Source organism: Triturus cristatus, chromosome 1_2 (genome assembly GCF_964204655.1).
Source record: "Triturus cristatus chromosome 1_2, aTriCri1.1, whole genome shotgun sequence".
In the NCBI taxonomy this organism is placed as follows: Eukaryota; Metazoa; Chordata; class Amphibia; order Caudata; family Salamandridae; genus Triturus; species Triturus cristatus.
The window spans coordinates 701,738,819-701,765,701 of NC_140580.1; the positions used below are offsets into that span (position 1 = coordinate 701,738,819).

General features: G+C 42.4%; 1 protein-coding gene across 6 annotated transcripts in view; it reads right to left on the reverse strand.

Moving 5' to 3' along the window:
- KCNMA1 (potassium calcium-activated channel subfamily M alpha 1) overlaps positions 1-26,883 on the reverse strand; it is a 1,447,720-nt gene that overhangs the window by 857,099 nt on the left and 563,738 nt on the right. For all 6 annotated transcript variants that reach the window (XM_085608566.1, XM_085608564.1, XM_085608561.1 and 3 more), the window contains exon 3: positions 2,908-2,969. In XM_085608566.1, coding sequence (XP_085464692.1) covers positions 2,908-2,969 — 62 coding nt within the window. The remainder of the gene's footprint in view (positions 1-2,907; positions 2,970-26,883) is intronic.

Here is a 26,883-nt window from a genome sequence, read left to right on the forward strand (position 1 = left end):
AGTTTTCCTTTATATTTTCCCATGTGCCACTTATTGTTGGTCCCTCTTATGCTACTTTGTTAGTGCAACAGTTTTGCAACTGAATGTTTTTATTCAAAAGTATTTTTACTGAAACATGAGATGACTGCAGAGCTGAAATGTTCTTTAGAAGGTGCAGTTTTACATTTAGGTACATAAACATTTCCTAAAACAGCCTTTAAAATCTGAACAACTGCACATGCTTCTTCAAACTGTTAAAAGGCTTGAGATGAGAAACTGTGTAAAAAAGACAGATCCTATGCATTTTGTGATGAATTAAAACAGAGAAAAGCTTTTGCAACACCCATCTATCTCTACATGAGCTGGCTTTGAAGAAAGGATCAATGTCTCAGGTAGCACTATTATGTGCACATGTGAAAGAGAAAGTTGGAGCTGATATTTTTTATTGCAACTCCTAACAGTGATGACTTTTCAATTTACAAGGGGGAGTAATATTTTGCATTCTTCAGCACACATAGAAAGGGGAAGCAACTAGGAGAATTAAAGATATTTGGCACATTCCCAGGTCTACCAGTAATTGTAAACCTGGGAATGCTTCAAAATCCATGGGTGAAAGCATGGGAACTCACACGCAGCGCCAATGAAATGCCTCCTTGGGGCAAAGTAACGCAACGCAGCGATTGGCGCTACATTGCGTTACTCCTGATTTATCAAGCTACTCAGGGTGGTGCTAACATGACGCAAACCCTTGATAAATAAGCCCCTTATTTAGTTAATTTTGTATAACTTAGATTAATTGCAAACCTTGCTATTCTTCAGGGAGAAGTCTGCCCTTTAGAAAGTTATAACCAGGTCCACAGGATGGTCTGAGTTAGACGATTTGCTTAAGCCTGGTGATAGGTAAAAACAAGCATTTGCAATGCAATCGGTCTCGCCTACTATGGGACCACATGTGAATTTAGCTATGCAGCACATTAGCCTGGGTGCTGAAGCATCTACTGTTCTTTAACATGGAGGGAAAGTAAGCACCAAACTGTGTGACACGCCAGGTATGAGAGCACATGGAGAGAAAAATTGCCTTTTCAGCAGGAAATGGTATAGTCCAAAGCTCTGTTTAAATATAAAATCAGGGCCTTCGGTGGTCATATCACTGAAAATACAAGATTTGAAAAAAATATTATTGTCTACAGGTGCTCGTGGAAGACAATTTCTATGGACTGGAATCTAGAGAATGCTAAAGTGATTCTGGTATTTTACTGACCTCTGCTGGTCAGTTTCTGTCAAGACAGTTAAATAGAGGCAGTTGAACAGAAAGAAGTCCCTAAGCGGAAGCAGACAAGTCCTAGGGCTGATCTGCAGAGCCCACAACGTACATACACATATAAGTATATAATAAGTATATACTGAAGTATATACAAGAGGTCTCGAATGCTCGACCTTATAAAATGCCAAAGTTTCTTGAAAACCAATGTTCTTGAGCAGTGTCTGATACCAATGGTAATTTTGTGGGATTTAAGGGACATAGCACAAACTCTTTTCTGTAGGCATAACGCAAGTTAATTAATAATGAAAATACATATATTTGTTCTACCTATATTACACAAATGCCACTTTGACATCGCAGAGCTTTAGAGCAATAGTTAAATAATTATTTTGCGCTGTGTTAGTTACACTAACATCATTTTGGGGAAGCAATTCGAAATATAACCGCTAAATAACTAAATGAATATTTAATTATATTTAAAGCGCACAAATGCCTTTTTGGAGCACTATAGAAAAACATTAAATAAATAAGTACATAAATAAAATTTTGATGCAAACTTTCCATCTTATATTTGTACGCAAAGTATCTGTAAGTGAGGAAAAGTTCGTTTAGTGTGATTTTAATTCACATGAAGATTCTCCAACACAGACCTTACAGACACTCGACTCGGATGTTGTCTACCAGATGACTGCTTCTCATTTGAGTGACAGGCGAGCAGAAATGGTAGGAATAACCACAGAGCATCAGTGTTTAAGACACCTGTTCATCTCTGTTATAGTCTGATGATTAGGCCTGGGCGAAGCACTACGCTACGCTCGCGTAGTTTGCGAAGTTCGCGCTACTTCGCGCTACGCGAACTGCACGTAGCACAGTGCGAACACGCGTAGCGTAGTGTTGCGTAGTGCTGCGGTCATTTTTTGCTTGCTCGCGGTCCTCAACGTCAAGTTGGCGACCGCGAGCAAGCAAAATGACATCCTGGCGAGACTTTTTCCTTGTTCGCGATCGCGAGCATGGAAAATAAACCTCCCGGCGAGATTCCCAACGCGAGAAGGTCAGGTTTCTCATTGCGAGGGGTCGCGTATGCTCGCGACCGCTCGCGATGAGAAACTACCAGTTCGCGTTGAGAAAGCTGCAGCTCGAGTAAAAATCTACTCGAGCAGCAGAAAACTACAGCTCGCACTGTGCAAGATGCCATTTTCAATGATTGCACAGTGCCGGTTGCTTGTCCGCACTGTGCAATCATTGAAAACAACATCTTGCACAGTGCGAACATGTTACTTCGCAGTTCGCGAAGTGCTACGCGTAGCTCGCGTAGTGCGAACTTCACTTTGCGTAGCTTCGCGAAGTGCTACTTCGCGAACTACGCCCACCCTTACTGATGATGCAAAAATATCGAGTGCCAGTGCCCACCATGTAAAAGCACCGGCACAAATTAAGCACTGCCTAAGTTCATGACGTACTTGGTTCTTAGAGAAGCTTCTCCCAGTGAATAAAAACACTGTCCCCTTCTTCATGAAAAGTGAGCAGGGGGTTTTCTTGCACACAGAACGTTATGTTTGATAGTTAAGTGGTGACCTCGTGTAGGAGAGAATTCTTTTTTTTATTTCAACACACTACTTGCTGCCATGACAATAAAAAAGAATAAAGTGAATGTATATACTTACTTTGAGGAATCTATGAAGTATATTACAAGTGCACCAATGCTGAGGGCGAAGACTGTGACAACCTGGAGGGAAAATATAGAAAGCGACTGTTAGCTATCTTTGTTGTTAATAACAATGCAATATAAAACCGTTACAGTTTACATTCATGAAGAAGCCTGGTTTGGTTTTGTTTTTATCCGTAAAGCCAATTTCTCAAAAAAGATGAAACATCAGCAGTGATACATATATAATGCAGACACGTAAAGTGGGCTCACAAACGTTTGAGTCACAGTTCATCACAATTAGTACCTGTCACGCCAGAATAAAACCTGTAGAGGCCTCTTGGCAGTCGAAATTTCCGTCTCCCTCCTCGCAAAATATCTACTAATACGTTTTTAATTTTACCAACCAACAATTTTAATAAATCAATTTTTTTACACAAAACTAAACATTAACACTAATTAATGATACTAAACAAAAATTAATTGGAAACAATTTAAGAAAGCTTGATTGTACTTTTCTTTCAAGATCAAATAAATATTATTTTGATTCCTTGTCACAGGTCCCTAAAAGGAGTGGGGCCCATAGGCCGGTGCCTACATTTGCCTCTTTGGTAATGTGGAACTGGGGATGGCCATAAGTACAAAAGCGGGTCCACATTACCGTATGGAGTACTCTTCAACGCATGCCTCTCTGTGATTGGTTGACCTCTACTGCCTTGGCATTCACACTCCCTAAGCAAAGCAATTTTGAAAGAGAGATCCAGAAAAGGGCACAGCCTGGCCTTTAGTCCATCCTCACTGTCAGTGGATTTGTCAAGTAGCGCCCCAGGCATGGAGGTGGGTACCACCCTCTCCATCCAGGCAGATTTTGGAGAAAAGAGCGTGGGTGCAGTGATGCAGAGGCAGCGATTGCATCGTCGTATCTCCCTCCAGAGTAGCGCAGATGCTCCAGAGATCACAAAGAGAATGGACGCATTCAGAGCGCCACAGAGTCCAAACTCTAGGACTCCCTCTCTACCTTGAGGTAGGATGGGAGGCAGGATCCGGTAATCTTCCTCCAGAGAGACAAGGACAGTCAGGCTGGCCTAAATGAGAGGCCCCAGCTGGAGTATCGGTGGTCGTGATAGCCTGCGGAATGCCCCCAGTAGTGCAGATGCTGCATCTGTAATGCACATGAGGTCTTTTACCCAGGGCCGGAAAAGTAACCCAAAACAGTCCTGGCAATTCCATCAGACCAGTCCCTGCACAGTGCATAGTAAGAGAGCCTGACTACTACAAGGGGAGTTTGGGGGCTGGGGGGGGGATGTGCAAATATGAAGCACTGGCTGGCTCCGGTAGGCTGAAAACGAAAGTTAGTGGATTATGATTGCCTGCTGCTTTTGTTAATGAGAGCTGCAAAACCGGCCCCCAGTAACAAAAAACACAACCCCACCCTTCCAGCCTCCTGGTGAAATGCCTGATGCCAGGTACAACCAGTCTGGCCCTGCTTTTACCCCCTCTAATGTTACAATTTCACCAGGGCAGACCAACGCCCGGTAACAAACAACTGTTGATGTGAATGCAGAGGAGTTGGAAGGGCCAAGAAGGGAGGATGTCTCCTAAAAACGAATGGTGAGAAACACCATTGTGAGCAGGATTGGGGGCTGCAGAAGAATAAGGACTTCCTGGGTATAAGACAGTAGGTATGGGGGAGGAGTTGCCACCAGATACAGACATTCAGACCAGAGATACCCCCCACATGGCAGATGTCTGCACAGGTCCAGACAACCACCCCAGGTCCCAATGGGGCAGACACTGGGACAATAATTGGAGGAGCAGAGCAAGTGAGTGGTGGTGCGTCCATGGACGTCATTTCACCAAACAGTCACGCGTAGTGTGACATCACATGCCCTTTGACCTCCACTTTCACTCACAGACACATAATTTACACATACACACAAATTCACACACATACACTTTCTCAAACATAAACACACTCTCACCCACAAGCATGCACACATTATACATTTTAAAGCATTTTTTACTTTCCTCTTGGAATGGCATATTCCAGCTTATTGCACTCCATTTTTATTACACTATTAGTGAACAATATATTTTATTTATTCATTATTAGTCTAATAATAAATTAGCAGAAAATAAAGAGTGGAGCCCCAGCTGCCCCTGTGTTTCTGGCACTGAATTTGCCACCTCTGAGGCCAGGAGTCGGAAAGGCAGTGCTAGGGATTGCAAAGGGCAAGCCAGAGGTCGCAGCTGTGACCGCTGGTGACCCTAAAGGACATCTTCCAGTTGTGCGCGGGGTGCACCTACAGATTTACATACGAGTGCGGTGGGCCCCACAGACAAGACAAGTAAGGAGGCGGATGGTCCTTGAGTTGCCAGGACATGCAGAGGAGAAGCCGCCAGAGAGTGAGTAGGACAAAGAATGCTATTGCTATCATGTAGGGGTATGGGAGACCATGCAGGAGGATTTCTGTGCCTGAAGGGAGCATTTAAAGGAAGTATGGATATGTGCCCACTCCATTGATTGGTGGGCTGGAGTACTGGCTCATAAACAGAGGGATGGTGCACAGTTTCGTTTGGACGGAGATAAGGTGGTAGTGCGATGGTAGTGGATGGGGTAGTGTCAAATTGATACAGGCTCTCTGGGAACTGTGGCAAAAATGGCTCCACCAAGATGCATTGTTACTGCATTTGAGGGAGAATTATTTGGTCCAGCTAAGGGATGGGACCTGAAAAAAATGATGGAAAAGGATTTGGGGACGGTGAGAGAGATATGGCCAGAGACAGTGGTAATGCAAATGCAGTTATTGCCCAGCAGAGTGTGGCAGGGGTGCAAAAAACTATCAACAGGGCCAGGAGGGACGTTAACAGGGATGTGCCATGGTTCTGCAAAGTGCTGGAGTAGAGGGGGTTAAACACGTGATGCAAACATGGTGTATGAAGGTCCACAATTATTCAGTCATTAACGGGGTTCATTTATCCCTGCTGGGGAACAGAATATATTTGAAAAGGGGACGGAGCACCCCAGTAGGTGGTAGGAGGATAAATATATGACCTCACATAAGGAGTTTGTCAGGTGGGGGTTAGAAGGGCTCTAAGGCCAAGATTAGGGATAAAAGGAAAGATAAAAATGGGAAGTAAAGAGAGAATGAGGGAAGGAGACAATGGTAGGCTTGGTCCAGCGGAGGGCAACCCGGTGAGGCAAACAAGCAAAGCAGGCAGGAGGAATGCCAGGGGGGCCCGAGCACGTCACAACTGAAGGGGTCAAGTTGAAGTTAAAGAGTAAGATGTTATTGTGGTGCCGATGGTGATTTTCCTCCCAATTAAATATGTGCTCAAGCCATTGGCATCCTGGCTCGACTATGTTTAAATAGATCATGCATAGCCCTGGCTTGTGAATGAACATAACAATCGTGCTTCGAAGGGAGGCGCTATCAAAAGCTTGTGCCATACCAGGTGCACATGGTCTTGTTATATGTGGATTTCATGTACAGAACACTTCTCACAGTACACAACTCGAAAGACAGATACAAAATAAACTAGACACATAGTTAGTTTCTTGAGATGTGTGTAGCATCCCTGAAGTAAAATGAGTTTGAAACTTTCGAAAGCTCTTCCAGTTGTACTGCAAGGAATACAGCTGAGCGGAGTGTTGTGGTGGAACCTCTGCTGTTATCTTAAGCATAAATGTACAGAATATTAAGTCGAGAAATATCTAATTGTAAATGATGAGAGAAAAAAAGTTTCCGGATGCTCACACTCCTTACTTATTCAGCCCTTAAGGATCTGTATTGACAGTGGATTGAATGCACTGCCCATGGGATGTTGCCAAATTATACACCACTATCATATATTTAATATATGGGAACCTGCATGCTAACAACTTAAGCCTGTCTCTAATTTCCTTATTACAGTGGAGCTGTGACATCTTTAGTCACCTATAAAAAGAAAATAATACAGCTATTCAGCTGAAATAAGTTATTAGAGTTGAGTTGTGACATCATAAGTCCAACTGCCAGAGGCAGCAGCCAAGATGAAAGGCAGGTCACAGAGCACCATTACAGCTGAAGGTTAAAGAACTAAATAACATCTGACTTTTTATTCTTTCGATCTGTTTTTCTAAAAGTAACAGTGATTGGCAGAGCTAGGATATTAATGGGAATATGTTCATTTTTTTACACTCTGTAATTCATTATCAAAAAGATAAATGTTCTTTGCATGCTATGACTCATTTTGCATAAATCTTTTTTCAATCTGATTTGTATTAAATTGTTGCTAATATTACTTTGCACCAAATTACTAAATGTTTTCAGTGTGTTTAATTTCGGACTACCAATTCCACTTTTATTATATATGTCTGCAACAATACAAACTCTTTCATGTAACGGAGGAAGCCCGCATGAATTATAAAGTTTTGTGTGAAGTGTGATGGTGTGACCATATATTATACGAACTAAAATACCCTCTGCCACACATCAAAGGGACATTGCACGTCATCTCGGAGTTCCAAGTACTTATAAAGGAGCTCAGCCTTTGCCCTCCTTCCTCTATATGGTCAAGGGTCGCCACGCGACTTGCACTATCCTAATAATGTACGACAGCTGCTACTTTTTCCAGTATAGCACAAAAGGGATTAGTAGTGATGAGTGTCAGGACAGTCAGACTGTTTCATGCCTCACTGTAATTGTAATCGGTCAAAGGAGGACAATTTCGAGGCTGTGATTGGCTGAGGTCACTCTGAGGATTTGACTTCCGGGGGAAGTGAGGGGAGTCTCAGCAGACATGGAAAAGCGGATAGGTTCTGGGGTGCTGTACTTTCAGAGAGATCATAAAAGACTGTGAGCAGCCAAGAAACAGCAGCACTCTTTCTGATTCTCATCGTTTTTCCAAAGGGCATGTCAAAATCCTGTTTCTTTCTCAATCGCACTTTTCCCGCCTTTATCCGGACAGCTCATCAGTTTCACCAGCACGCCTCTTAAGAAGATAGAAGCAGAGCTGTGGGAGCAGCACATGCCATTATTGAGGTCAAGGACTCTGGCAAAAAAAACACTCAATTTTCTCTGGGTTTCCAAGTCCTGATGTGTAGAAAAACGTTCACACCAACGCTGACGTGCCGGGCAAGCTTGAAAACCAGGCACACAAAGACATTTTCAACCAGGTCACACACCAAGCAGCCTGCTAAAAGCAATCCTTATTCTAAAGGCTTTTCAGAGTGCAAGAACATGCTGCAATGCCTGGAGTGCAGCACTTACGCGTTCCTTTGTGAGACAACAAGCTGTAATGCGAGGCATAAGTAAGCCCTGTAGTTGTAATACTACACCGCCTCTCATATTTAGCAGTAAGCCAGACTTCCGCCTCCTTCATCATCATTTTCAATAGTTCTCTGCAAGCTCAACTTCGAACCAGCAGTGTGTGAAATTCAGTTTCACGCCTTTTCATGAAAATTAGGTGAACACCATTTCTCGTATGACAATCTCTTGTGTACAAAAAATCCTATGTGATACTGGTAGGGGTTCGGTTTCAAGGACAAAATATATTTTCCAAGACATTTTCTGCTCGAACCAGCTCCCGTGGAAAATAGGTTTTTGGAAGTTCATAATTTTGTATTAAGCGGATGTGATAAAGTTTTCACAGAGGCCTACCTAGTTCTAACACCTCACAATCCAATAGATAAACAGACTGCCTGGTGAAAACTTAACAGAGCCTTTTAATAATCTGGGAATGGGAAAGACATATAGCCCGACGTCTGAGCAAAGGAGAACTCCCCTTTTGTGCAGCGGAGGTATTTTAAATACCAAGGGCCATATGTAGGTAGCCTCACATTTACTGATTCATAAATACCGAATTTTACCGATTCGGTATTTATGAATCGGTAAATGTGATGTAGGTAATGATTCGGTAAAGTTTACCGAGTCGGAAAAATTCGGTAATTATGAATCGGTATTTACCGATTCGGTAATGAGGCATACCTTCCCATTGATTCCTATGGGCCTGGAGGCCCATAGGAATCAATGGGAAGGTATGCCTCATTACCGATTCGGTAAATACCGATTCGGTAATGGGGGGAGCATATTCAAGGGTGACAGGGTGTCACATTGACACCCTGTTGCACCCCTGAATCTTGCATGTGTGCACATGTGGCGCACATACATGCCCTAAGGGCATGTATGTCTGCCACATGGCACTCTTAAATCTGCAAAATATTGCTTTTTGCAAGGTATTCGTTATTTATCACCAACCTGTATTTGGTGGTAAATAACGAATTTCTAATACTAATTTTCACTCTTTAGAGTGCTCCCTACATCTGATTTCTGGATTCGGTATTTACCGAATCGGTATTTTACCGATTTCTTAATTTCCGATTCGGTAAATACCGAATCCAGAAATCAGCCCCCTACATAGCAAATGCCTGAATACCGGTCGGTAACGGGATATTTACCGAATTTCGGCTGTTACCGACCGGTATTTGGCTTCCTACATGAGGCCCCAAATCTTGAAACATGAATGTGGTTTTAAAATGAAAACTGGAGGAATGATCTTGACTGACAATTCTCCAGGGCTCGTCGTGGCTCCAAACATCACTAAAGAGGACGAAGAAGTAAAGGAAAAAACAATATACCAATGTCACACTGAAAAGAGACTAGCAGGGCAGTGCTTTGGTAGGTGAGAGTGGAGAGAAAGGACCTGATGAGAACTCCATTGTCGCTTTGAAGCAGGCAAGGAAGGGTTGGTGCTGTGATTGGTTGGATCATGTTTGTTGATGAGATTGGAAAGGAGTTCTATCAGGAGTTTGGACGTTTAGGAGTAATGCGTATTTGTTGTGGGTCATGGATGTGGAGCCTGTGAGGGCAGAGAATTCATCAATAAAGTTTAGTTGGCACCTATAGTCATGTAACTGACATGGAAGGTGAAGGACTTCACAGAAACACTTAAGAAGAACCATGAAAGGACTCTGAATGTACTGAAAGCGTGCATCTCCAGTCTTTGTAGCATCATGTCAATTTGTGCATGATGGCTGCTCGAGAACCTGTTTTGGTGTTAGATCGAAGTGGGTTTGGAAAAACTAATTTGGATGAGTTTGTGGGAGATGCGTGGGTAGGGAGATGTTAGCCATATCTGTGATTAAGATGGCATTTTGATTGATAAAGTGGTGTCATCTCAATGGCAGTTACACGGAGGACCACAGAGTGACAAATGACAGGAGTGGGCCATGCAACTAAAAGTTAAAACAACATTGTCTTAATTATTATGAGGGTGAGTGTGAATGGTGCTGTTTGCACTCATCCAGTAGCCGCCATACATGAATGGAAATTGGCAGTATTTTGATCCTCATTTTGCACTAATCTACAACAAAAAAAAACGATTTCCTCCAACTCCACACGTCTTCCCATCCCAAACCTGTCTCATTTGCCTAGACACTGGCTCTGCACTATCCGCTGCAAGCCTCCGTGTGCTTTCTAGGCACATAACATGGAAGAAATCCCTCCTACCTGCCACAGCCACAGCAGCCCGATATCAATTTTTTTTAACAAATACTAAACCTGTCAATCAGTTCTCCAACCTTAGCACTTACCCAAAGCAAACCCACTCAAATTTCAGTTGTAAACTTTGCAACACAAACCCTGTACTAGCTCCTCAAGCATATCCCTAATCCATCTAACTTCAGCCTATAGCCACCAGTCCAGTCATCTGTCAATGGAAGACAGGGCATTGTTGGAATTATTGACGTTAGGAAATTGAGTTACTGGTTGAGGTGAGTGAAACCCTACACAAATAGCAACCATAATTAGGGGGAACATAAGCAAACTCCAAATTAACCCGTGCTTAACAATCTTGTAGCTTGGTAGTCAGGCTTAATTTAGAGGTAATGTGTAAAATATGTATGCAGCGCACAAATGGTAATAAAGTGAAAACACAACGCTAGAAGAATACCACACCAATTTAGAAAAATAGAGTAAAATTGAATACATTATTTGAGACTATGACAACAAAAATTCAATTAGTAGAACGAGAGATATGCAAGTTTAAATATATAGGTGAAAATAGTGGTTAAAAGCACAAAGTGCCAACTGTGGTATTCTGGTCGCACCAGACCAGGACAAAGTTATAAGTTCTGGACGACAGCGATGGAGTGCACGCCGGCTACAGGGACCCAGTTGAGTCTTCTGGACAGTACCTTATGTCTTTGGAGTGCGTTCTATATGGTGTTGCTTTGCAAGGCTTCAAGTTGTTCAGCGTCAGTTTAGAGGGGTGTGAAGGCCACAATGCAAGGTCTTGCGTGGGGATGCTTTCTGCTTTGTCAGTTTCGATGAATCTGTGTGCAAGGATTTGCTGTTTCTTCTGCCAGGTCGATATGGCAGTTTAAAACTGCACACAGTGTGGGACCATGCAGGTAATCCAGTTTTAGGACTGACTGACCCGTAGTCCAGAACTATTTCAATTTCCAAATTCTAAAACTGAGTAGGCCACCAATTCTAAACTGGCAGAGAAATATGAGGTGAGGATTGTGGTGCACTGACAGACTCGAAGCATAGTGAGACCTTACCAAGAGTGTCATAGGTCGACAGTAGCGGCTGGTATCGGGTGAAAGTAATGGGGCAACCTAGGGGGACAAAAAAGAAAAACAAAAAATACAACTTACCTGCTAATCACCATTCTTCTGCTTTCTGCTCACTGCTATGCACAGGCTGAGGCTCCTAGCCTCTGCTACGGCCAATCCGAGTGCTTTTCTTATGCTCATACCAGCATGAGAGAAGCGCTGAGATTGGCCTGAGCAGGCGGGCTTTCTTATCCAACGAGGACTGGAAGCCTGAGCCGACTAATCTTTCCACCCTGCAATGCAGCTTGGGTTGCAGGGATGTCTGTGTGCATGTTCATTTGGCCGTCCTAAGACGGCCATCCAAACCAACATGCACACTGACAGCAGTGCCAACAACTCCCTCTTCTTGCCTGTCATCAGTTAGGCCTTGCACCCAAGGCACCGCCCTGGAAGAAAAATAAAATGATAATAAACATAGTTTATTATCATTTTAGTTTCAATGTTTGCAGCTGCTGGTGGGGGGGGGCGGGGGGAGGGGGTATGCTCCTCTACCATAACAGATGAGCCGCCGCTGTAGGTCGATAGTAAGCTACAGTGTAAAGATTTTTTGTATAGACCTCGAGCCCCTGAGGCGTAGGGGACCACAACTCTTTGGAAGGCCCCCAACCTTTCAAGGGGCCCTCAGCCCAAGACTACTGAATATCTGTGAATGGTGAGAGACTAAGGGGTACCTCATCACATTCTACAGTAGGGCCCCATCATTTTGGGTTACCTGGTAGCTCGAACCCCAAGACGTCGAATATCTCTTTGCGCTGTCATCACAAGCATCGCCACGTGAAAATCTTTGTTTTATTTGCTCCTCTTACAGAAAGTACCTTGAAAACTATGAAAATAAACAAAAAGCTCTTATCTGAGTTGTAATGATTTCATGGGAGTGACAAGTGATCCCCTGGGTCCCTTCTGAGCACCAGACGTCCCAGTCTTGATTCTGCGAATAACTGGATTGTAGAGTTATGTACATGGTAATGCCCTCCAGGTGTAATTATACACTCACAGCGCAGGCCTGAGTTGATGAGACATATTGGCAGTGCCCGGCCACTTTACCCTTTAATTTTTATTTTCAATGAGGCCTGTCATGAATGTAATGAAAAAATCACTCTTAAGAGCAGAACTGGATTTGAAGCTGACAAAAAAACCTGCGTCATGAGGAAATAGTGACGAGAACATGCTGAGAGCCTTGTCAAATGTCTACACAATGTATTGAAATTGGTTTAATTTAACTAAATTGACATTTTACTATAAGGACATTAGAGAGACCCTGCCAGTCTCTGCCTGCAAGAAGGACCTCACAGTGCACTGTTGTAAGGGCATTACATGAGTCACCACTAAAGGTAAAGGTCTAAGGCTTGTATGTAAGATATCAAACTTTTTTGGGTTGTTGAATAAGTTGCTAGAGGGAAATAAAAAATAAATTAATTAGTGTCTATCACTGGGGTATAGTGCAAAGGGAGTTACTAACGCTTTCATCAAATTAAGCAATTGTATCAAATTGTTACTTTTTGAGCCAGATAGGGTTTTTGATTCAGACTCCCCGGGGTGTCTTGATATTGTTTGTAGGCAAGCTAACAAAAGACTTTGGCCACCTCTGAAATGTCAACCCAGAGACAGACTAGATATTGTTGGCTGTAGAAAGGCATATAAGGTGGCAATTGAAAATAGGAAGTAAGATCTTTCTAAAAGGGACTTGGGAGAATCTTGTTATTTCCTGCAAACTAAAGGCAGCAGGGGGTTTAGGAAGACGATCAACTCAAATGAATTATGTAAAACTTTGATTCAAACTTTGATAAAAATTTGATTCAAAACGTTGATTTGATTGTTGACTTACATATCAAAGCAAAACATTGGTTTGCCCATTTGGAGAAAACATACTGCATGTGGGTTATTGATAGATGTTACCTTGGCCAGGACCTACCACCCTATCCCCTTTAAATTCAGGTTTATTTATATGAAGTGAAGCTGTCTTAAACAAAAGAACTTCTAACAAAACCCTGGGCCGGTGTGGAGTCCCAAGGTACCTATTTTAAACAAATACGTATCTCTGGCAACTATTAACCACGAATATTCTATATGCTGGATGTAAATATGGGTTTGCTCAGTCTTTACACCCTGCTATTATTATTATAGTACTGGTTTTCAAAAAGGGCCACCGTCATGATGCATTCTGCTACCAACCTAGCTTCTGTTGGACTCAACAGTAAATATTGTCGGTAGAATTGTTCTAGACAGAATTCTAACATGGGTAGTAGAGTCTAAAATATTATCAGAATTTACGGACAGATTTAGCGAGGGGCTGTGGACACTTGAACAATGTGTAAATTTACAATTGATATTGAGTAAATCTACAGTAGATACACCTGGTGGGATACACTTGGCTTTGATAGTCTAAATAGGTACAAACTGTGAAGTGTACATCACAATAGGGAAAAGGAATGTGAATTATTGAACTTTCTCCATATACTCACCGTGATTTATCCACTTCGGTTAGGTTTGGGGAGCAAGGCAGGGGCACCAATTCTTTCAAACGTGCCTGAGGTGCACGCCAGGGATGTGCATTGGCATCCATTTTATTGCTTTTATATATTAACAGACACAACAATATTTTGATAGGAAGGTGCAGGACATGCCAATCATTAAAAGTAAGATAGTGCCCAAGTTGCTGTATGCAGATGACGGCGTATTGCTATCTTGTACCCTAACGACCTAAAGAAACCTATTGATGGTTTAGTCCATTATACAGCGCGTCTGATCTTTGAGACAAACCTGACCAAAACCTGCAATATGGCTTGTGGCCTCAAAGGTCTGAATTTGCACCGTATTACAGTGAAGGACAAATCAAACGTCAAAAACAGACAGGTCCCACCTGGGGCAAACTTTGATTCTGCCAGAAATTGGAACCCTGTATTTCTTTAAGAAAGCAGTGCTTCTCACAATCAGTAGGAACACTGTTTAATTTACCATCAAATACTGGTAACACGCCCATTGATTAGAAATTCACAATAGGAAATGACTTCTCTTTTTTTATCTCATGGAGGTGATATTTGGAGGTACTCTAATATGTGAAGGTTGCTGGTAGAGAAGAACCATTTTTGGAGATGCCTTGTGGGGTTTCCTGAGTAGCCCAATACTGTTTCATTCCTGAGGAGTTAGGGCTAGGCTTTGTGGAAGATCAAAGTTATCCCCTTTATTGGTATCGATCTCAATATGGTGTAATGAGCATGCATCCTTAAAGGTATAGTTTAACGTTTGTTTATATTGTGATTTAGGCTATAAAGTTATTTTGCTTCCCTGTATAAGCCTGGGCGTTGTTCACAGAGTTCCGCTATGTGGAACTCTGCAAAGTGACAAAAAAACTCTGCCGACTTCCGCGAGCAGCAGAGTGTGGCACGAAGTGCCGTTCACGTTGATCTTCCTGCCGCTTGAGTAGAAAATCTTCCCGAGTGGCATCCTGCTCTCGCCAACTTACCAATGGCGAACGCGAGCGAGGAAAAAAACTCTGCTGCGCTACACAGAGCAGAGTTTTCTGCACTCTGCAAACTTCGCAGAGCGCGGAGTGCAGAAAACTCTGCAAACCCTGCGAATGGAGCGGAGTTTACCCCCCAGGCCTTGTATTAAGTTCTCTACAGCAGAACCAGGTAGATTGTCTTTATTAACATCTCCAGGCTCGAAGTCTACAAAGTATAACCTATAGATGAAGCTGACCTTTGTGAATGTCAGGTGGCTGGAGAGAGAAACTGTTGAATATTAAGACAACTCATTACGACCTATGCAATGGTTCTGAGAACCTGAACCAAATGTTGAGATCAAATTGCACACAAGGAAACAAGCACTCTTTCAAAATTCAGACAGAGTACCATTTGCTGTCATTTATAATTCCCTCTGGGGCAATACAATACAGCCTCAATGTGCACATGCCCTTGTAATGAATCCTCAAAGCAAACCTTTTGCACTTCTGTTTTTTCTATAAGTATTATGAACTCTTCATCTACTGTTTTTTGATGCCACTTATTAAAATATTTGGTTTTGATAGATGAAGACTAGCCTTCTGCTTTTTACAAATGCTTTCTACACTGCCTCAGTTGGATTTTTTCCTGTAAATCAGTATCATAATAGTTTTTTACTTTACATGTTTTAAGTATTATCTAATTTAACTTTAACTATTTTATCCGATATGTAGATCTTTACTAAATGATTTTAATATACTTTTATGTTTTCTTGTATTTATGGTGTTTTATGATTTTGTTCTAATAATTAAATAAAGTTGATGGACTGACTGACTGTCCAAATGCACTTGCTTAATGTCTCTCACATAATACTACTGTTAATACTGAACTGATAATGAAAGCTGCTTTGTTTAGGGTTGTATAGCAGATGTCAAAAGATCGTCCTTCAAAAATATCAACTACAGAATATCAATTTCTACTATGCCTTCAAGGCAAGTATACACAGGTAAGTATAAATTTACTGTTCATAAATCCACATCTATGAACCTTGAATTTATATATACAAATGTGGTTGTGGCCCCAGGGACCTCCTACCCCAGGGACAAATTTGTTTACAAAGGGGAGGGGGGTCTGAGCAGATATCAGCCTTGGGAACCCCAATACTTAACAATGTCCCAGGAAACCCACTCCCAGGACACTTTGGTTCCCTGCCCAGGAGAGTGTGCGGTGATACCCTGCCTGCACTCTCAGGAAGGGAACAGAACTTTGATTCCACCCAGTGGGAGCAGTTAAAAAATTCTGCTCCCACCTGAGCGAGAGTAGAGGAAAGGTACCGGCTCCCAACAGCACCCAGTATGGTGCTGGCCGGGGAACTGGCAGGGGCAGCAGGGGTCCCTCTACAGCCCACAACAATGCCAGGATTGTGAGTGCCCAGGGTGGGAACTGGGGCACCCACCAAAAATGTTTTAAAATGGACGGCTCGCACCAGGGGAGCTGGCATGGGGTTCGGCAGCCATGGGGCTCCGCCGGTGAAACCCCACCAAAAAGTTGAGCTACAGGTGGGGAGTGGGGCACCCACTTAAGAAAATAATGCTGGCTCTCACTGTTACCCTTGATGGGGGCCAGCTGAGGAGCCAGCTTGGGCTATGGAGGCTCTAGGGTTCTCACAGTAGACCCCCCCCAAACAAATTGAAAATGTGGGTCTCCCGGGTGGGCTAGGTTGTTTTTATGATTGGATTTTGTGGGCTGAAAAAAGAAAAAAGAAAGACTCCGAGACATGTTGATTTAAATAAAAATAAAAAAATGTCTTTGAGTCTTTCTTTTAACATTTTTCAGCCTAGTAGGCCTATTTTTTTATATTTGGTGTTGTAACTCTTTGACAAAGGCACTCAGATTGCCTGAGTGTGGTGAGGACCTGCAAAACCAACCGCACACTGCATATGCGAGAAGGCCATGTGCGGTTGCTTACCGGTGTGGGGTCGAATGCAGAGCCTGGCCTTGCACAGGGTAGGGTTGGCTGCTCGCAAGGCGAAAGACGCAGGGGCTGGCTACATACTGCGAATTACCCCACATATTAAATCTCTCATGACATGATCTTTGGCATCATTGATAACATGACTGCAACATTTCAAATTACATTGTTAATGACATAAGTGTGCATGGCGGGGGCGCTGGTTATAGTTAGTTTAGGGCATGAGTTATAGGTACTATAGAAAACTATAACTAGTGAATTTTAGTGTTTTTTTCTATTTAAATGCTATGTTGCCACGGAAATGTTCTCTTAACTTTAACATTATTTTAACCTTTGTTTTTTTCAGTCAATATATATATTACAATAGTCTGGTAGTACACTTCACCCAATCTTAACTATCCCAATGTACTTGTTGAGCATCTCTCTCATATACTATAGGATGATGATAATGGTGCTTTATCTAGGCTTGTATGCCGGAACTTCATGCTCCCAAATATCAACCAACAAAAATAATGACTGCAGAATATCGACTACTACTATATTGTCAAAGGTGACGACACAGCGGTAAGCATAGATGAACTATTCTGCAGTCTAGATCTATGAACCTGACACATATATGCAACACTGGCCCACCGCTTCCTCTGTGAGACAAATGAGGTACGAACCACCAGACGCCAGAAAAGTTGAAGTTCAAAGAAGTGCTTTAATTTCTTTTACGGCACATAGTCTAATCCAGGCTAGTGCCTGCCATAAATATATATATATATATATATATATATTGACACGGAAAATGGATGTTGAGGTAGGGAAAACCAAATCTATACTTAAAAATCTATGCCTATATTCACTAAACAGTAGCAGTCGTTATTGTGCTGTCAATATTTTTGTAGGTGTACGTGAATAATTGAATATTATGGCAGGCCACCTCTTGAACATAACTATCCAATTGAACTCGCTGGGTGTCTCCCTGTCTCCCTGGCCACTATTTATCCCGTTGAAAATGATAATTGCTTTATCTACCTGTGTATCGCTGCACTATCACTTGTCACCGTTTGCCAGTGATCTTGAAGCGCTATATCAAGATTTACAATACATAAATAAATCAATTCTTCAGATGAAATGAGATTCCACGTATTTTGTCGAAGCAAAGAAGGTGCAGAACAGTTTGATTTCACTTGATCAGCATGAATGGGAAACTACCTGTGAAGAAAATGACCTTTTACACAGAAATACCGTATGGCCTTGGGCAGATCTTCTTTTCATGTGTATTTTTTTTATTTCTTTTTTTCTCTTTTGTTTTTCTTCAAAAGAAATACATTGAAATCACTGCTATGGTTACAGAGAATCAAAAGTTATATATCCGACATTGCTGTATCAAAATGTACAAAGGCACAAAATGTTCTTATAGTGCAAACATTACAAATATATGTGTATATGAAAAACATGTTTCCAAATATTAGCAAAGCCTAGAAAAAGAATAAACCAGCTGCTGGCTTTTCTGTCAGTTCAATACTATATTGATTTATTATCTTTCTAAAAGCACTCAAATGCCCAAATTGTAATTGTAGTTATATAGCGCTTACTACCCTTGACGAGATGGCACCTGCCTTTGCCTGACATACACAAACGAAGAGGGCTGCTAGGAAAATCCAGCAATGAATGAATATAGTTTTTAACCAGATCATCTAATGTCAATTATTTCAAATAATATTATTAGTGGCATAGGTGGGAAAGGGTGGGGGGGGCAACAGCATTGCACACCATATGACTTCTTCAATGGCTGGACTTTTGTGAAGTGTGCTAAGGAAGAGTGCAGATTACAGCCAGGAAGGTGCAGATTAGACAAGCAGCATTGGGTGGCTAACTAAAGCTTTGTGTACAACTCAGAGGCACTGGAACCTGATTCTCTGCTGAACCGGTAGCCAATGTTATTGCACCAAAACTGGTAAATTATGCTAGCCTCAGAAGTTGGTGGTGGGTAAGCTGGCAGCTACAGAATAGTATTGTTCAGTTTACATGGGAGATATTAAAACAAGTGCATCATTTGTGCTGGTGGTTGCCAGTGGTCGCATCTGCGCTCATTTTTGGGGATCAAGGGGAATATGGGAATATGTACAACAAAATGTCGGAGTGCGGAGCTGTGCCAAATTTGGCAGCGCTGTACTCCGACATTTTCCAAAGACAGGGATGCGCCGTATTTACTATAATATGGCGCACCCCTGTGTTTTCCCTGGTGCTGGGGCTAAAATTAGCTGCCTAGCGCCAACCCAGGCACCCTTGCATCAGAGTGCAAGGGTGCCTGTGTTACAAGCAACGACTGTTTATGTGCAGGAAGGTGTCCCTTCCTGCACATAAACAATCCATAACGGCTATTTGTTACTTTTATGTGTGCTGCATTCTGTAGCACCCATAGAAGTAGCAAATCGGCCTTATTTAATGATTGTTTATATGCAGGAAGGCACACCTTCCTGCAGATAAATAATCATCAACTGCGTTTTGCTCTTTCTGTGTATGCTGCAGAAGGCAGCACACATAGAAAAAGCAAAAACGAGGAGAAAAAAAAAATTCTGCTTGTGCGCCATTCTAATGCCTGCTCTTGCATGGCGTTAGTTTTTGGTACTTTTTCAGATTTACACCTCCTTGTAAATCTGGGGGCAGCGTCAATAAGCAATGGGTGTTGTGGTGGAACGCCCACAGCAACACCCATTGCACGCCCTGTTCACTCAGATGTCTGCCTGATGGGTAGTATATTTACAAAAAGGCATTGAGCCACACAAAGTGGCTGAATGCCAATTTGTAAATATTGTGCAGGTATACCGCCTCCAGAGCGCAAAATAAGTGACACTCCGATGGCGCTAGGGGCTTGTACATATGCACCCAAGACTTCTTTTTGGCATCAGACTTTCTTTCAAAGAAAGAGAATGTGAGTATAGACAGAAAGGAGGAAGAGAAGCATATTGTAATTGTATTATATTGTAATTGCATTTATATAGCACTTACTACCCCTGACGAGGCGTCAAAGCGCTTTTTCAGTGAGTAGCACGCTACTCCGGAACCCATAAAGGATTAGTGTTGAATTAGTATAGGGAAATGTGAAAGTAATTTGAGTGGTGGATATTAATCAGTTATTTGGATTCAGGAGGATAGCAGAGAGATAGAAGAGGGAAAAAGGTTTGCATATATATAGCGCTTGTTACCCCTGATGGGGTGTTGAAGTGCTTTTTTCAGCGAGTAGCACGCTACTCCAGAACCCATAAAGGATTAGTGGTGAATTAGTATAGTGAAATATGAAAGTAATTTGAGTGGTGGATATTAATCAGTTATTTGGATAGAGAAGGATAGCAGAGGGATAGAAGAGGGAAAAAGGTTTGTATTTATACAGCGCTTGTTACCCCTGATGGGGTGTAGAAGTGCTTTTTTCAGCGAGTAGCACGCTACTCCGGAACCCATATAGGATTAGTGGTGAATTAGTATAGTGAAAAATGAAAGTAATTTGAGTGGTGGATATTAGTCAGTTATTTAGATTGAGAAAGGTAACAGAGGGATAGAAGAGAGACAAAGGTTTGTATATATATATATATATATATATATATATATATTTATATATATATAGCGCTTGTTACCCCTGATGGGGTGTTGAAGTGCTTTTTTCAGCGAGTAGCATGCTACTCCAGAACCCATAAAGGATTAGTGGTGAATTAGTATAGGGAAATATGAAAGTAATTTGAGTGGTGGATATTAATCAGTTATTTGGATTGAGAAGGATAGAGGAGGGATAGAAGAGGGAAAAAGGTTTGTATTTATACAGCGCTTGTTACCCCTGATGGGGTGTTGAAGTGCTTTTTTCAGCGAGTAGCACGCTACTCCGGAACCCATATAGGATTAGTGGTGAATTAGTATAGTGAAAAATGAAAGTAATTTGAGTGCTGGATATTAGTCAGTTATTTAGATTGAGAAAGGTAACAGAGGGATAGAAGAGAGACAAAGGTTTGTATATATATATATATATATATATACATATATATATATATATATATATATAGCGCTTGTTACCCCTGATGGGGTGTTAAAGCGCTTTGTCGGTAAATAGCACGCTACTCCAGATCCCATAAAGGATTAGTGGTGAATTAGTATAGTGAACAGTGAGAAATGGAGAAACCAGGGGCGAACGATTCTCTGCACAGGACAGAAAGTTTATGGTGGTGGAAGAAACAGAAATGAGGTCGAATAAGACTCAAGAGCCTTAGTATTTGGCAACCCTGACAATCAGCAGCAGCGCATGCGGATTCCTAACAAAGACCTTATGGCCGCTGAACTCATTTGCTTACAGATAAATACTGGCAAACCAAAAGCTTCAAGTAAATAATACCGCAGGTAAAGGTGGGACAAGTAAGTGGGTTCTGGCTCTGAGGGGCCTAAGCATTAACGCGGCCTCGGAAGCGGGAGTCCCTTGAAAGCGTGTTACCTACCATCTCTGCTCCTCCAATGTATGACGCAGTTTGACGGTGGGGTTCCGGGGACGCAACCCTGTCATTTCTATCTCGTTTCAATTTCGGAGGCAAGCATGCGGTGCCGTGCTTCTCAGTCAAACTTGCTGCACAACTAGGACATCCTTTCATCTGGCATTGGATGAGCGCAGACACCACGTGATCCTGCTCGGCAAAGGACGCGCGTGCCAGTCCTCAGGTGGGTAGGTGTGAAAATATTGCGTTTTCTTAAATTCACAGATTCTTCGCAGGATGAAAAGCAATATGATGTGTGGCAGCAGCGTGTCTACAACGCGAGGGATTAGGGGTTTCACGTCAGAGGTGTGAGAGTGCCTGAGGCCCTGGGAAGAGATTGAAGCAAGTGCAGCGATATGGAAACAGCCGGATACCAGGCCAAATGTATTCACTGCCAATGGCCGTGCTTAATCATGCAACACATATATATTATATATTACACGGATAACCTGTTGCTTTGCTCTTTTCAGTAATGCATTTTGTGCCAATATAATCTGAATTATAAATTTGTCAAACCAATCGACCGTCTTCTTGTGTAGACCACAGTTCTTTAAGCTTCCTAAGTCACGCACCCAAATAAATATTTTTTAATATGTTTACCCAATTTTATAGTACTTGTTGTGAAGCTTATTGATGCCAGCAGGATTGTTATTAGAATGAGCATGTGGAAATCAGCTTCTCTCTGAGTATGCACGTTTGGGAACATAATGTTATGTGCTGCACATATTTAGCAAAGCATGCAGTCCATCTAAACATTCACCTGTCCTCCGCTCAAATTAATTCGTACTAAACTAATACTATACTCATATATCCACCACTAATCCTTTTAATCCTTTTGGGTTCTGGAGTAGCATGCTGCTCGCCGAAAAGCGCTTCGATGCCTCGTTAGGGGTAGAATGCGCTATATAATTACAATTACAAGCAGATACAGGCAGGGGTTGCCCCTTACATAGATGCCTTCATAAAGGTTGCAGGGGCACAACCCAGGCCCCTGCACCCCAGCGGCACAGGGGTGTCCAAACCCTTCAGGGGGCCCCATTCACCCCAACGTCTATGAATATCTTTTTGGGAGATATGAGAGACTGAGAGGCCCTTCAATTCTCTTTTGGCACCGGGGAGGGATAGGTCAACTTTTTTTATGCTACTGGAATGATGCACAGTCAGGTAGCCCCTAAGCTCTGAGCCTCTTGTTGCGTGTGATAGGTCCAAACAGCCATAACTTCTGTCACTCAGTGGCCGTCCATACAGGTAAGAGAGGTGGGGTGAGGCGTAGCGGGGTGGGGGGTGAGGAAGTTGATAGATGACAGGGTAGGTAAAATTAAATACAAAAATAAATAAATAAATGTGGCGAACGCAAGATAAGTGGTTTTATTATTTTTTTAATTTAATTTTACCTACCCCGTTGTCTGTCGGCTGTGTGTAACCAGCTGGTGCTCATGTAAAGTGCTCCAATACCTTCGGGACGAGTTTGTGCTATATAAAACTGCAAAACAAATGTGCTCCACCAGCTCACTGTGTTATCTTCTATGGCGTATATGGAGTGAACAACAGTTATTCATGAATGGGCATGCTGTATGTGGTCCATTGGAGGCCTGCCCGGGTGACTTCATAAACCCTGCTCCAGAGAGTAATAAGGCAGCTTAGCTCTATAACTATTTAATCATTATCTACTATAAGTTCCACCTCCAAAGATACATACATAGATTCCCAACAGGTGCATCAACCCACTCAGATGTATCACTAGCTGAAACTCGACAGGAAAATATAATTGGAAAAATAATTATTCACTCGGCACAGTAGGAAAATGCCATTGTGGAGTTAAACCATAAGTGAGTCACACAAATACAACACATTGGGTAATATAAAATAGAAATGCTACTGAGGGCAATTCAAATATGAAAATATCAAATTCAAATGTGCAAAATGTCAGTGGACTGACCTTTAGCAGACAAACAAGAGTTCTGCTACACAATGACTAACATCAAAAAATCCATTTACTATTCAGAAAAGGTAACTTTTTGAAAATGTTCATTCTAAATGAGATGCTATGCGGCTTTTCAGTGACCTTTGTCCCCCTGTGAATTCTAAGGTGGGCCCACTGTGGGGGGTCTCTAAATTGGCCCAGCGTCACTATACCTGGGGTGGCAGTCAGCCGACTGGTGGTAAGCTTTTCATTTAGATCTCACTCACATACACATACATAATTCAGAAAGTGCTCTCCCTGGGGGCGTTGGGAGCATATAGGCAAGGTTACCAACCAGGCCTAAAGAAGGGGAATCTGGAACTGAGAGGGGCAAACATTCAACAATACACCCCCACAAGCCACAGCTGAGAGTCCCTGGCTGAATGCGGTACTGCACTGTACCTATGTTGATGTCATCAGTGATGTCACTGACCATGTCATGAATGATGTAATATGTGACATCATCAGCAGTGGATTGCGGGCGCGCGAGATGTAGTTAGTACAACTAACTATATCGGAGGAATTTCAATGGTTTTGTTCGAGTGAAATGTCCAGCTAACTATAACACCCCTAAAACCTATTGTTTTTTCAGTGAATTTCTAAGGTTTTTTAAATGTTAATTCCTAACTATATCAGGCCGGAAACCTATGTTTTTTTCTGTGAATTTCAAAGGTTTTTTAAATGCTAATTCCTAACTATATCAGGCCTGAAACCTATGGTTTTTTCAGTGAATTTCAAAGGTTTTTTAAATGCTAATTCCTAACTATATCAGGCCTGAAACCTATGTTTTTTGCAGTGAATTTCAAAGGTTTTGTAAATTTTTCATGTATTAATTGTTATACTGATTTTTTTTATACTGATTTACTACATTTTTTAAACTATTTATTTTTAGATTTTTTTTAAATTACATTATAATTACATTATACATTACAGTACAAAATATACTTTCTCAGAATGAATTACTTTAGTTTAAATACTTTGCAAATAGGCAATAGACTTTTAAGTACAGTAGTTACAGTTGTTGCAATGGGCAACACAATTTCAAACACAATGCAACATTGAGCTCAATGTGAATTTCTAGTCAAATGCAATTAGTTACTTTATGGATTACTTTTCTAACCACAGGACTGGATCCTAGACTCAGTCCTTGGACATCTCCTGTAAACAGTTGGTTACAGTAGGGATTTTTAAGGAATATTATTGTATTTTAAAAGTTGACAGAAATATAAGCAGGTAAGTAGTGTTATCGTTACTTTTTATTACTCATTGGTGGATCCTGGATCCAGCACTGGTGAATCTCCTGTAAACAGTTGCACGAATGTGTTTAAGTCATACAGATGATTTTTTAGGAATATTTTTAGTTTGTGAAAATAGACACTTAGAAACTTTTCTGCTAAAAATCACACAATGGATTCCTATGGAAGGATATACAAGTTACTGGTAAGTAGGCTTAGAATTACTTTTCAGGGTCAGTGCTGGGCTAAAAGATGCAGCACTCGGTTCTCTCCTGATAACAGGTGAGTAAATCGAAATTCATAGTTCGGCTGGTTTTAGAGGAATATTTGTACGTTTCAAAAATGGACACTTAAAAACTTTTCTGGTGAAAACAACACAATGGATTCCTATGGAATGAAATACAAGTTACTGGTAAGTACGCTTAGAATTACTTTTCAGGGTCAGTGCTGGGCTAAAAGATGCAGCCCTGGGTTCTCTCCTGATAACAGGTGAGTAAATCGGGAATTTCGTAGTTCAGCTGATTTTTGAGGAATATTTGTACATTTAAAAAACGGACACTTAGAAACTTTTCTGGTGAAAACCACACAATGGATTCCTATGGAAGAAAATACAAGTTACTGGTAAGTACACTTAGAATTACTTTCCAGGGTCAGTGCTGGGCTAAAAGATGCAGCACTGGGTTCCCTCCTGATAACATGTGAGTAAATCGGAATTCATAGTTCGGCTGATTTTTTAGGAATATTTGTACGTTTCAAAAATGGACACTTCGAAACTTTTCTGGTGAAAACCACACAATGGATTCCTACGGAAGGAAATACAAGTTACTGGTAAGTACGCTTAGAATTACTTTTCAGGGTCAGTGCTGGGCTAAAAGATGCAGCACTGGGTTCTCTCCTGATAACAGGTGAGTAAATCAGAATTTGTAGTTCTGCGGATTTTTGAGGAATATTTGTACGTTTCAAAAATCGACACAGAAACTTTTCTGGTGAAAACCACACAATGGATTCCTATGGAAGGAAATACAAGTTACTGGTAGGTACACTTAGAATTACTTTTCAGGGTCAGTGCTGGGCTAAAAGATGCATCACTGGCTTCTCTCCTGATAACAGGTGAGTAAATCGGAATTCGTAGTTCGGCTGATTTTAGAGGAATATTTGTACAATGGTGAAGGAAGGGGGCGGGGCCTGAGGTGACGTGTGCAAACACGCCCTGTGGCGCGTTTTAAGTTGGGGAATTAATTCCTGTTCAATCCTGCGGTCCCCTGGGGGCCAAATAGCCCACCAGGTACCTCCAGTATGCACCAGGGAGCTGCGTTGCAGAGAGGTGTTCAGAGGTCACGCCCCTTTTTACAACACTCTGCAACGCAGCTCCGTGGCGCTTACTGGAGGTACATGGTGGGCTAGTTGGCCCCTAGGGGACCTCTGGATTGAAGAGGAATTAATTCCCCAACTTAAAACGGGCCACAGGGCGTGTTTGCACACATATCACCTCATGCCCCGCCCCCTACCTTCACCACTGTGCAAACACGCCCCGTGGCGTGTTTTAAGATGGGGGATTAAGTCCCCTTGCATCCTGAGGTCCCCTAGCGGCCAACTAGCCCACCAGGTACCTCCAGTACGCGCCAGGGAGCTGCGTTGCAGAGAGGTGTTAAGAGGCCACGCCCCTTTTTACACCTCTCTGCAACGCAGCTCCGTGGCGCTTAGTGGAGGTACCTGGTGGGCTAGTTGGCCCCTAGGGGACCTCTGGATTGAAGAGGAATGAATTCCCCAACTTAAAACGTGCCACAGGGCGTGTTTGCACACATATCACCTCAGGCCCCGCCCCCTACCTTCACCACTGTGCAAACGCGCCCCGTGGCGCGCTTTAAGTTGGGGGATTAAGTCCCCTTGAATCCTGAGGTCCCCTGGCGGCCAACTAGGCCACCAGGTACCTCCAGTAAGCGCCACGGAGCTGCGTTGCAGAGAGGTGTAAAAAGGGGCGTGGCCTCATTACACCTCTCTGCAATGCAGCCCCCTGGCACATACTGGAGGTTCCTGGTGGGCTAGTTGGCCCCCAGGGACCCCAGTATTCAAGGGGAATTAGTTCCCCCTCTGCAGACGCGCCAGGGGGCGTGTTTGCAGAGTGGTGTAAGGAGGGGGCGTGGCCTCCAGCCCCAACCCGTCTTTTATTTATTTTAGTTTTTTTAGAAGGGGGCTGTGTAGCCCCCCTTCTTTTTCTAATTTATTGGCCCTGGGGACCCCATCCCCCAGGGCCTGCCCCCAATTAGCTTCTTTTAAAAATAAA